Source organism: Sinocyclocheilus grahami, unplaced genomic scaffold (genome assembly GCF_001515645.1).
Source record: "Sinocyclocheilus grahami isolate Dianchi unplaced genomic scaffold, SAMN03320097.WGS_v1.1 scaffold1844.1, whole genome shotgun sequence".
NCBI lineage: Eukaryota > Metazoa > Chordata > Actinopteri > Cypriniformes > Cyprinidae > Sinocyclocheilus > Sinocyclocheilus grahami.
In genome coordinates, this window is record NW_015507023.1 from 126,013 (window position 1) to 139,180 (window position 13,168).

The 13,168-nt window shown below is 37.4% G+C and overlaps 1 protein-coding gene across 1 annotated transcript in view; it reads left to right on the plus strand.

Moving 5' to 3' along the window:
* The window catches only part of LOC107572998 (PERQ amino acid-rich with GYF domain-containing protein 2), a 26,747-nt gene that overhangs the window by 11,360 nt on the left and 2,219 nt on the right, over positions 1 to 13,168 (plus strand). Inside the window, exons 9-22 of the mRNA XM_016259437.1 lie at positions 537 to 703; positions 797 to 891; positions 1,368 to 1,466; positions 1,616 to 1,755; positions 3,043 to 3,140; positions 3,295 to 3,435; positions 3,686 to 3,844; positions 4,054 to 4,296; positions 4,698 to 4,826; positions 4,981 to 5,232; positions 7,286 to 7,476; positions 7,608 to 7,756; positions 8,427 to 8,608; positions 11,064 to 11,196. Of these exons, the coding sequence (XP_016114923.1) occupies positions 537 to 703; positions 797 to 891; positions 1,368 to 1,466; positions 1,616 to 1,755; positions 3,043 to 3,140; positions 3,295 to 3,435; positions 3,686 to 3,844; positions 4,054 to 4,296; positions 4,698 to 4,826; positions 4,981 to 5,232; positions 7,286 to 7,476; positions 7,608 to 7,756; positions 8,427 to 8,608; positions 11,064 to 11,196 (2,178 nt within the window). The remainder of the gene's footprint in view (positions 1 to 536; positions 704 to 796; positions 892 to 1,367; positions 1,467 to 1,615; positions 1,756 to 3,042; positions 3,141 to 3,294; positions 3,436 to 3,685; positions 3,845 to 4,053; positions 4,297 to 4,697; positions 4,827 to 4,980; positions 5,233 to 7,285; positions 7,477 to 7,607; positions 7,757 to 8,426; positions 8,609 to 11,063; positions 11,197 to 13,168) is intronic.

Below are 13,168 nucleotides of genomic sequence, written 5' to 3' on the forward strand. Positions count from 1 at the left end.
AGTCCCGTCGGATTGCATCGGCTGTGCGGATGAAGACCACAACTCCCATGATTCCACACTCAGTCACTGCATCATCAAACTATGCCTTTGTTTATTTTGAATATGCACCCTCTAGTTTCGAAAAATTACATATTGTGCCTTTAATAAGACATGAAGTACATGTACACTTTTTTTCAGAAGAAGGTCATAGTTTAAAGAGACAGCTTTTACTAGTCATAGAGGTTTTTTTTCTATTTTAAATGTTTTAAAGAATATTGGCATATTGTCCATTTAATTTGTATAAAAGCAAAAGCTTAAAAAATTTGTTTTTTAAGTTTTAAACAAACTGGTTACATTCTCAACTACAGAATTACTCTGCCTTGCCACTAAATATTTGGCATGCAAACCTGCACCTTACAATCTCTTTTTAAAGAGCATATAACTTTTGCCCCTTGTCTGTGATGAAGCCTCTCTAACCCTCAAAGAATTTAAAATGTTACTGTGCTGCTCTGAATAGCCACATTCAGTGACCCCAGTCTGTCTGTCTCTTCTCACAGGACCATTTAATAACCAGGAGATGTCTGAATGGTTTCAGGCAGGCTATTTCACCATGACTTTGCAGGTGAAGCGAGGCTGTGACGAGATGTTCCAGCCCCTGGGAGAGATGATTAAGTTGTGGGGGCGAGTGCCCTTTACATCCGGCCCCACACTAGCCCCCATACTGGTAATAAGACTCTCATGTGTCTCTGTGAAATTCCAGACCCAGGACGTCTTCCCCAGCTAAAAATTTATTTGTTTGTGTTCTGTTTGTATATAGGGAGATGCAAATCAAGAGAGGATGAAAAGACAACAGGAGATCAATGCTATAAATATGTATCAGTTACAGCAGATGCAATATCAGTACTTACTCAGGTATGACGACAGATGGTGAAGTGTGCAATTTTTTTGCAGTGCTAACAGAATTGGCAGAATGAACAGCAAAAATTATTTATTCAAAATCTCCATTTCACTCTTCCGTCTTCCATTGTTCTGCCCTAAATTATTATGATCAAATAAAAACAGAAATACATTTTAAACACCTGTTTTTTTATTTTAATATGCTCATTTGGTGGTCAAAAAACTATTCTTATTTTCAATGTTAAAAACAGTTGTCTTGCTTAATATTTTGTTGAAAAGCCTAATGCATTTTTATGATTCTTTGTTTAACAGACCTTTTAAGAAAACAACATATTGTTACATTATGAAAGTCTTTGTAACTTTTGATAAATGTAATGAGTCCTTGCTGAATATTAATTTCTTAAGAAGTGCAAATGCATGACTTTATTACATTATCTTATTTAACTCGGAACAAAGTGAAAGTTGCTAATACCCTTTCTCTTTTCCTCTAGGCAACAGTATGCTCTGGCTCAGCAGAAAGTTTTAAGCTCTGCACCACCTCCACAACAGCAGCAGCTCAATCTCCTCCTCCATCAGGCGCTCAAGATCAGGTGCGATTAAATGGCTTTTGTTTTCAGTCTTCCTGTCACATTCACTCATCAGAGTAAACAGAGGAATGTATTATATTAATACTGCAAAGCGTTGGTGGTGGTACATTGCATTGGTATTGCGGTTGAGCGTGATTTGTGTGCCCCTGCAGAACGCCAGAGCCGCAACAGAGCCTTTTACCTCCTGTCACACGCTCCATGTCGGTGCCAGACTCGGGATCTGTTTGGGAAATGCAGAACCCTTCCACTCAGGCATCCTGTTCTCCAAACATGCAGCCCACCACTCCCAGCAGTACGTCTGAACATTTAGAACTGGAAATGTACTTTTGCCTAGTTTAGGTTAAGGGATAGTTCACCCAAAATTTAAACTGTGATCATTTACTCACCCTCCACCTGTTCTAAACCTGTATGAGTTTCTTTCTTCTGTTGAGCACAAAAGCAGATATTTATTTTGGTAACCAAACAGTTGACGTAGCCATTGACTTCCATCAACTCTTTAGACATGCAGGTTTGGAACAAATCGAGGGTGAGTAAATGATGACAGGATTTTCATCTTTGGATGAACTATCCCTTTAAGAAATACATTTTTGGAAATATTAAACCTTTCCACCCCCCTCCACATGCTTGAACAGTTTATGCGTTCATCTGCCTCTCACTTCAAACGTCTAGATGTTTTTGATTTCAGTGGTGGCAGATGCTCACTTCATACTATGTCAAAGGTTTATGTTGTCTAGAAATCCTGAACTAGACCATCAGCGGAGTAGATTTGAATGGAAAAAGTGCTTTGGTCTTCCTGCAGTGCTTTTATTGTATGTCAGGTTTGCTTGTTTTCTACTCTCACTTACAGTAACGCACCACTTGTTTAGTTTTGGATATGAGTCATGCTCGTCTCGTGGTGTAACCCTGTTGCAAGTAATTTGACTCAGCTGTATAGATGTCACTTAAGCAGAACAGAAACTGAATTTGTTAGAGCTGCTTTTGCTTTTAACTGGAACAGTGGATAGTGTTTTGCCGTTATTTTTTTATTTTTACATTTGTAATGTTCTTGGCAGAATCTCATACCACATTAACTGGAGTTTTCACATACTGATAAATATCAGAATCTGTAGCTTAGATTACTGAGTTAGATGCGATACATGTCAAGATTCAGTATATTGAGTTGTCATGTCATTTTCATTCCATGAGGTGTTTGAGACAGCACAATGTTGCAGAAAAATCTGGTGTAACTTGTTAAATTATGCATTATGGTAACATTTATAACATTCTTTTGCCACTAAATTGTCAGCAACAGCTGTGGTTGCCTTGGGTTGACTCATTTTCTCAGTTTTCTATGATAACATCATGCCTGCTTGATGATCATCTGCATAGGTCATCAGTGACGCATCGTTTTGTAACTTTTTGAAGCATTGAAATCATTCAGTTATTGCAAACAGTTGTAATAAGCATATTGCAATTTGCGATGTTTAAATACATTTGCGAGGTCATGCAGTCCTATTGAAGTGGCATCCAAATGTTTTCTTGAGTATCAGAATTTGTGCCAGATGCCTACAATTCAATCTTGCTGCGACTGTCTTTTTAGCTTGGGAAGGGAGTAGCGTATGGGATCTGCCACTAGACTCCATGCCTCAAGCGTCTTCCATTGATCAGATGCAGCTGGAGAAAGCCAAAGCTTTGAAGGTAAGGAAGATTTGAAATACGAGCACATGAATTTAAGGCCATTTTATGACCTTACTGGAAACATTTAACTAAAATTTAACTAACTTGTGCTCATTTTGAAAATGTGTTTTTTTTTTTTCCTTTTATTAAATGGAATTTCTCTTCTGCTTTAAAGCTTGAGATGGAGAGACGGGAGGCAGAGCTTCGGGCCAAAAGGGAAGAGGAGGAGAGGAAGCGACTGGAAGAGGCATTGCGTGCTAGACAAGAGGAAGAGCGGAAACGTTTGGAGGAAGAAGAGCTGGCACGGCGCAAGCAGGTCAGGAGAGAAGAGAAAATATGCAATGCACTTTATTTAAGCTCAAATACAATGAATTACATTAGAAAATGTGGTACCATACAGAGGAATGAGAGTTTTTACTTTTAGCACAAGTTTGTTGTACAAGCACTCTCTGCACTTCTTGTCATGGAAACTGTTCTTAATGTACTTATCACATTAGTAGTCAGAATTCTAAGTGGGCTGTTCTTTAATGCTCAGTTACATTAATGCAGCATTTGTGTCTCTGTAGGAGGAGGCTCTCCAGAGGCAGCGGGAGCAGGAGGAGGCGCAGCGGCGGAAGAAAGAGGAGGAGGAAAGGTTAGCTCAGGAGGAGGCACTCCGTCGGTTGGAGGAGAGGAGAAGAGAAGAGGAGGAGAGGAGACAAAGGGAAGAATTCCTCCGTAAACAGGTAAGACTTTCCTGCACATAAACATTTGTTATAAAATGGATTTAAAGTCTTAATTGTTTGAGCCACATTCAAAGCCTTTGTAAAATAACAGTTGTTGGGCAAATACCAGAGATAACAAACAAAATTTGTTAATGTGAAACTTGGTCAGTCAGTACCCTAACCATGGTAAAATCACTAATGCATGGCAATTGATCTTTTTTTTCCATCAGGAAGAGGAGCAGAGGAAACGGGAAGAACTGGAAGCTCAGATGCAGCGTGAAGAAGAGAAGAGGTTAGAAGAGGAGGCAGCGGCCGCGGCAGCAGCATTAGCAAGGCAACAGCAGGAGGAGCAGAAGAGGAGAGAGCAGGAGGCACAGAAGCAGCAGGAGCTACAGAGGCAGCGGCAGCAACAGCAGGAGGCGCTCCGTCGACTGCAGCAGCAGCAGCAACAACAGCAGCTTGCGCAGATGAAGGTGATGCATCTGCAAATAATTAGACATATATCCATTACTATCGTTATTACATTAATTTACAGTGGGGTTTTTTTTTTTTTTTACAGTGCAATAGTATTATTGCAATTGTAATGTAATTATTGATTTTAATTTTTTATCATTTAAATAAATACAAGTATTTTCTGTAATTATCATAAATATAAAAACCGTAATAATTAGAAGTTATCATTATTACTATTATATTGTGTAGTCATTTTGAATAGAGATTTTCCTTCTTTTTTGTGCTTGGTTGATCACAAGCCTGATTATTTTACAAAAAGGGAATTTATGATAAACTTTGTTGGTGCATAACCTGGAAACATCTTTTTGTTTGTTGAATGACCCAGTTATTGTATTTTTGTTTTTCATGTGTATGTTCCCAGCTCCCTTCATCCTCTAAGTGGGGTCAGCAGTCGACCACAGCAAACACCCTCTCACAGTCTCAAAATGCCCTGTCGCTTGCTGAAATCCAGAAACTGGAGGAGGAGAGAGAACGACAAACACGAGAAGAGGTATGCCGGGGATTCCTCTTCCCCATCTCACACTTTCTCTCGTAAATTGCAACAGGTTTCCGTTTCCATTTCGTAGAGATATGAGAATCATTAGTGGATGACATATCTCTTCTGTAGTGCTTTTTTTTCTGATCTTTGTTCTTCGCCCCTGCAGCAAAGACGACAGCAGCAGGAGCTCCAGAAGGCACAGCAGCAGCAACCTCAGACAAAGCTCTCAGGCTGGGGCAATGTGGCCAAGCAGCCAGCGGCTACCAAGTCTCTGCTGGAGATCCAGAGGGAGGAAGCGCAACAGATGAAACAGAGGAAGGAGCCGCAGCAGCAACAACAGCAACAGCAACAACAGCAACAGCAACCGCAGCAGCAACACTCAACTGTTTCCCAGCAAAACCGCACACAGAACCTAGTGGTGTGTTACACACATCCTTTGAAGCAGCCTATAGTTACAGTGCCCTCAATAGTGTGTGTCAAAAGTACGTTTGGGGTTCCCACGGGTCCTTAGAAGGTCTTAATGTCAATTTAAGGTCCTAAATTTTAAATATCTTAAGCAGTATAACAAAGCGTAATTATTTTAGGAGGTTTTAATTTCTGGGCCGCACTGGGAGGAAAGACCAAAATCATTAAATACAGTATAAAGATTTTACAAGATTTTACAATAATCATTTTATTGCCTTTCTTTAAACACATTATCATCGTATCGGCAAAATCCAATATTGACCGACCTCTAATTTGTAAATGTTTATATTTTAGTGTAATTTTAAGGGGGTGGTTGATTGTGATTTTAACATTAGTTAGTGTGTAATGTAACAACAGCAACAGCAACCGCAGCAGCAACACTCAACTGTTTCCCAGCAAAACCGCACACAGAACCTAGTGGTGTGTTACACACATCCTTTGAAGCAGCCTATAGTTACAGTGCCCTCAATAGTGTGTGTCAAAAGTACGTTTGGGGTTCCCACGGGTCCTTAGAAGGTCTTAATGTCAATTTAAGGTCCTAAATTTTAAATATCTTAAGCAGTATAACAAAGCGTAATTATTTTAGGAGGTTTTAATTTCTGGGCCGCACTGGGAGGAAAGACCAAAATCATTAAATACAGTATAAAGATTTTACAAGATTTTACAATAATCATTTTATTGCCTTTCTTTAAACACATTATCATCGTATCGGCAAAATCCAATATTGACTGACCTCTAATTTGTAAATGTTTATATTTTAGTGTAATTTTAAGGGGGTGGTTGATTGTGATTTTAACATTAGTGTGTAATGTTGCTGCTTGAGCATAAACAATATCTGCAAAGTTGCGGCGCTGAAAGTTCAATGCAAACAGAGAAGTCTTTTAAAATTAAACATGCAGCAAAGGGGGCGAGGCCATGCTGCGCTGCTTTAGAGAAGAGGAAGAGAAAAAAAACTTAAAAATCTTAAATAAATCATAAATGTCTTCTAACGATTCTAATGGATTCACAAATTTCAAAATCAATGTTCTAAAGCAGCGGTTCTCAATCCTGTTCCTCACGTCCCCCTGCTCTGCATCTCTCTCTCTCTCTCTCTCTCTCTCTCTCTCTCTCTCTCTCTCTCTCTCTCTCTCTCTCTCTCTCTCTCTCTCTCTCTCTCTCTCAATCTCTCGTTCAGATCACCAGCTCAGCTCAAACAATGAACTGTTCCATTTATACAATTATTTTCACATAGCTATGAGAAGTGTTATACATAACGCGCGTGCGGTTGCCGTACTGTATTAAAGCTTTAATCAGGATAAAACCGTATATTAAAAGCTAACAGAAGCAGTAGCATTTACAAATAACAGTGTATCTAAAAGTATGAGACAACAGCAAACAAAAACATACCATTAAGAGACATGCTTGCACAGGTTCTGCGCGATCCTCTTCAATAATATTCTCTGCGTCTCAATCGGGCTCAAATTGATAAGCAATATAGATGACACCATTGTTTACAATACAACCGGAGCGCATGCACTGAGGTGAGGGGCGGGACGATTAGATGCGCACTAGGCGGTTTAGCCAATCACAACACACAGGACTAGCTAACCAATCAGAGCCCATCCCATATTTCTGAGGGAGGGGCTTTATAAAAGCAGGAAATGATCAGCGCGTTTCTCAGAGAAGGGACAGAGCGGTGTGGAATAAAGGTAAATTGTGAAAAATACTGCGTTTTTTTTTTTAAACAAAGCATTCACACATGTTTGACTGCACCCCATAAACACAATCAAGCCTAGAAAAAAAACAGTCAACCACCCCTTTAAAACATGCATACTGAATAAAACATCTTGAGTAATTAAACTTGCACTTACCCTGTTTTGCAGTTGAACGTGTGCCTCGGTCTAATTATTTGTGTAGACCTTAAAGTTCTTAATCTTACGTTTGATTTTAAAACCCTTAAAACAATCTGACCTGAGTGCATTAGTCAGAGTACAATAGACTGCATGACCTATCTGTCTCTGTCTTAGGCCCTCAATACATCATCAGTGTGGGGTTCTGTTAATAACGTCGGCTCGAACTGGATGATGGACAGCAGTGTCTGGGGTGATGCTCAGAACTCTAATATTGGCTTCTGGGATGAAGCAGTAAAGGAGGCCACCCCACCTCAGGCCACACGCAAGAGCCACAATCAGAAAAACAAGGGCAATGCTAACCTCAGGTAAACTATTGCATATATTAGTATTAGTGTATTGCTCAGTGCAATAAAACCTCAGACTTTAAGTCAATGTGTGGAACAGGTTTTTGTGCCATTTCCATACTGTAGTTTGTAAAATAATCTGTCTTGTGCAGTAATAGCAGCAGTGGTAAAGCCAGTAAAAAGGTGGAAGAGGAAGAGAAGCTACTGAAACTGTTCCAGGGAGCCAATAAGAACCAAGACGGCTTTATGCAGTGGTGTGAACAGGCTCTACACACTCTCAACACGGCCAATAACCTTGACGGTGAGTCTCTTGACACCACACACTCGGTTCTCACCCTCAACGATGTTGCTTGTTGGCAACTGTTTCTTTGTATACGCAAATGATGCCCAGATAATTCTTCCCACAAACCACTTCCCTCTCTGATGTTTCATCGCTTTTTTTTCTTGAGTATTTGAATGTGATTGTATGAACAGAATGTGGCCTCTGGCGTTAAAAAAGTCTTGTCCTGCAAGGAGGAATGGCAGAGGATCCCCAAGTCCAGGTGTGAAAAACTTGTTGCATCTTTCCCAAAAAGACTCATGGCTGTATTAGATCAAAAGGGTGCTTCTACTAAATACTGAGCAAAGGGTCTGAATACTTAGGACCATGTGATATTTCAGTTTTTCTTTTTTAATAAATCTGCAAAAATGTCAACAATTCTGTGTTTTTCTGTCAATATGGGGTGCTGTGTGTACATTAATGAGGAAAAAAAATTAACTTAAATGATTTTAGCAAGTGGCTGCAATATAACAAAGAGTGAAAAATTTAAGGGGGTCCGAATACTTTCCGTACCCACTGTATGTTTAGTGTTCAGACATTTGGGCTGAATTTTGGGTAAATTGCAGCTACAAATATTATCATACATTATCTCTTGAAAAAAAGTGTGATTTAAAGGTTTCCGAAAGTCATCAGTCTTTTCCTTTTCCCACAGTCCCCACCTTTGCGTCGTTTCTGAAGGAAGTGGACTCACCGTACGAGGTGCACGACTATGTGAGAGCCTACTTGGGCGACACTCCACAGGCCAAGGACTTCGCCAAGCAGTTCCTGGAGCGGCGTGCCAAACAGAACGCTAACCAGCAAAAACCTCAGCAGGGCCAGCAGCAAAAACAGCAGGTGCATTTGTGTGCCTGTGCACTTGTTTGCTTGTGCGTAGTGTTAATTTCGTTAACGAAAACTATGCCGAAAAATGTTCGTTGACCAACTTTTTTCCCATTACAGTAGTGTCAATAAACAAAACTGTGACTATATCAACATGCAATGTCATTGACGATAAAAGAACAGAACTAAAAAATAAAAGAACAGAACTAAAAAAAATTAAAGGAGACAATATTATTGTGGACTGCTGTACATGCCTCTACTACGCAAGCTTTCATGTGTGCGGTTGCCAGATATCAAATCCCCAAATCAGAGCTTCTCTGTTAAAAGTAGGGATGGGTACCGAAACCCGGCATTTAATCGGTCCCGGGGCTAAATTATGAAAGACCGGAGTATCGATAAGCTCTGACGTTAACGGTTCTGCTATCGGTACTAGAGAAATTAAGAAAACACACGTACATTTATCTTTGCTATATATATACATTATCTTGCAAATTCTATCTCACCGGAGTCGCCAGCTGTTTTTATATGCAATGATATTCAAACATTTGTCTATGATGCATTTTTGGTATTCGCAACTCAGAAGCGAGATCGCGCTCGTGCGGAGGAGCTTCAGCATGCGCAACATGAAAGCCCTGCTTAATTATGATAGACGAGAGAACTAAACATTCAAACGTCTGCTTACACTTTAGGCCTGTGGCTGTTTTATTAAGCTAATAAAAAAAATTTATTTCGATTTAGGCTTTTAAGGATTATAGCCGCATTTCTTCTAGTGCAACTTTTTTCCCTTCACAGCGGTGCGCATTCGTTCCTACCTAAAACCCAAACTTAAAGTCAGAATCAGCACAATTGGTGATTGTTGTAAGATGGCGTCTTTACTTTTGCTAAATTGCGGGACATGTTTGATAATAAAACGTGGAAAGCACAATCCGCACAAGAGATGCTGTTCCCCAGGCTGAAATGTGTGCACGCGGCGCGCTCCAAAACGGACAAGCTAATTATACTTTGAGCTTCGGGCATGTCCAAACGATCAAATACACATAAAATATGTCCAAATGGCCGGCTTGGAGAGTATTTACTTAAACACATTTTATGTCTTAAGTGGAGGAGAACAGTTGGGAGAAAATCCGATGTGTCTGTCATTATATTGTCTTAAAGTGGCAGACTGGCGCTTGGGCCATTAGTTAACCAAACAACAAAATGCAAAGACAAAATCACTCTTTAATAAGCATTAATCTATCAATACATACAGTGAAAACTGTAATTACTTAATTTACTTGTAATACTTACTTACTTGTAATTACTGTAATTACTTGCCTGAACAGTAATGTTAGTAGACCTTCATGGAAAAATAAAAGCACAGTTTATTTCATTTCATTTGTATATTTGTTTTTATTGTATTTGTCAGTTTGTTTTACTTTGTTTGATTGTCCATGTTCTTACTGTATCTTATCTTATGTACAGTATAAAACACTAAAAATGCCTGCAATCTTACATTTCAGAATATAAAGCAATGTTAATTCAGCTCTTAATTTGTCATATATATATATATGTCATATATATATATATATATATATATATATATATATAAAAATAACAAAAAGTACCGATAAGAATATCGTTAAAGTACCGAATCGATAAGCAGTATCGGTAAGAGTAGTAATACCCATCCCTAGTTAAAAGGTTACATTTTCTGCCCGGTGTTTTACTTCTGCAATCTAGCAACCATGTGCACGCGTTTGCTCTTCATTATGGGAGTGCCGGCGATGAAGTAACCTAAAGTTTAGCAATCTATGTGTGATGTTTGACCTTTTTTTTTTTTTTTTTTTTTTTTTTTGGTTTTATTGGAAAAAAAAGAAAAATAATTTGAATTTAAATTTTTTGGTGGTTTTTTGTCTTTTTTTTTTTTTTTTTTTTTTTTTTTTTGCGTGCTAATGGAGAAATAGAGAAACATCATTGCAATTCAAAATTACTATTAGGAATTTCACTGTTATAATATTTTTTGTTTGTTTTTACCAGTTTTCATATTGTAGACAGAGAGAGTGCATATCCAAGTCTTTGATGTTACTTTTTGTTAAATAGCCCACAATAAATCAGTACACTAGATGAGGTAAAATAAACCATGTGTATGAGTCCACATTCTATTGATTTGTGCTTATTGGTGAAAGTGCAATACCCGAAAGGTAAAAATGACAACTATCATTGCGATTTGTTTTGAGCAAAAATTATTTTTATCAGTTTAAACATTATACAGCATGAAGAAAATGTGACTAAAATTTCATTAACTAAAATGCTCAGACATTGTCTTCTAAAACTTGACTAAACAAAAACAGGACAAGGTTGATTAAAAATCATTAAAACATACATTTGACACAGGGCTAAGACTAAATAAAAAAATAGCTGACAAAATTAACACTGCTTGTGCATGTGTGTTAATGTCATTTGCACTGAGCTCCCTGTGTTTGTGTCTCAGGACTCCTTGTGGGAAATGAGCCAAGTGTCACCGTCAGTCCTGCAACAACAACAGCAGCAGCGGTTTGAGACGGTCACCTCAGGCAAGAAGAAGAAGAAACAGAAGATGGTACGGGCAGACCCGAGCCTTCTAGGTAAGTGATGGGAAAATTGTCTTTTTAAAACTGGATATGATCTGTATAGAAATTACTTAAAGTGGTTAAATTTCTTATGAGGGGAACTTCCGGAGAACCTTACAGCAAGTTACTGAGCCACAGATGAGTTAATCATGATGACTGTCAAAACAATTTGATTTCAGTAAAATTATGTAAGTAGATTTGAATAACAACCACAGAGTAGTTACTTGGTGACATTGACTGGAGTGTGTATATATATAATAATATATATGTGACCCCGACCACAAAACCAGTCTTAAGTCGTTGGGGTATATTTGTAGCAGTTGCCAAAAATACATTGTATGGGTCAAAATGATTGATTTTTCTCTTATGCCAAAAATCATTAGGATATTAAGTAAAGATCATGTTCCATGAAGATATTTTGTAAATTTCCTACTGTAAATATATTAAAACTTAATTTTTGATTAGTAATATGCATTACTAAGAACTTCATTTGGACAACTTTAAAGGCGATTTTCTCAATATTAAATTTTTTTTGCACCCTCAGATTCCAGATTTTCAAATAGTTGTATCTTGGCCAAATATTGTCCTATCCTAACAATTTATTCAGCTTTCATATTATGTATAAATCTAAATTTTCGAAAAATTTACCCTTATGACTGGTTTTGTGGTCCAGGCTCACTCTCACGATAACAACTTTTTGTTGTGCGATATATTGCCCCAGAAATAATTGCGATAAGCAATATTATTGTCATTTTAAAGACCATTTTTTGCCACTGAATATATAACCATAATGTAACAGCATAATAATGCAAGGCCTACACACTTCCAAATGACAACAAACTTTTACTTTAAGAATATTTAGATTATGGAAATGAAGTATCAAAATATTAGATGCCTTAAAAAACCTGAATAAATACTAAATAAACATTTTCTAACAAAACGTGCAAAGTAACAAGTACTAAAAAGAAAACTGCACAAAGAACTTGTATGGAGATTTTTCCATCTACAGATTTTCTCCTGACCTTCTTTTCTCTGTAAATTAAGGGTGCACTGTATTGCTGAAAAACACAATCTCTACATAGCAGTCAGATGTCCATATGCACAAAGGCACAGATCCCTAAACAAGACCATATCTGCAGATTAAACTTTTTGTAGAAGCATTTTTAAAATTTGAACTAGCACCTCATGACTACACCGCGTTATGTACGAGAAGCTGCAAAAGAGACAGGCGCAAGTGGAATGCAAAAAAAACATGGTGACATAAATTTTTAAGTAAATATAATGGGCGATATATTGCGTCACTAAAAATTAGAGGTCATGTACATATATTGCGTGATAAGTCGATATATTGATTATTGCGACAGGCCTAGTCACATAGATACTGTATTTGAGACCAATAAGATTTGCATTGAATTTTTTGACAGTTAAATACCTAAAATTCTCATCATCAAAATTTTTAACAAACTTCATGTAAAACATTATTGCTCAGGGTTCCTACCTGTATAATTAAAACTAAAACCAAAACCATAAAATACATTATTATTACTTAACAGAAATGTTACCGGTAATAAAATAATACTAATACTATGATAGTATCTCAATGGTATGAAAAGAACAACACGCAAGTCATTTTTCCCTTTTTCCCCCCCACCGGGGTTTTTTTTTTTGCTTTTTTTTTTTTTTTTTTTTTTTTTTTTTTTTTACAAAAGTTTATTGCCCCCCCCAGAATATTTTGTTGTATGAATATCTGAACATGCAATGTCAAAACAAAGAACAGAGGCTCTGCTTAAACAAAACAATAAACACGATAATAAATTGTCCAGATGCATTACAATGTGAAAAAAACATTTAGTTTCCTAATTATCTGTCTTTCTATCATTTAAAAAAAGTTTTTTTTTTTTATTGGGACCAATAATTAGTTATTACAATTCTCATTACTAAAATGCATATATATATATATATATATATATATATATATATATATATA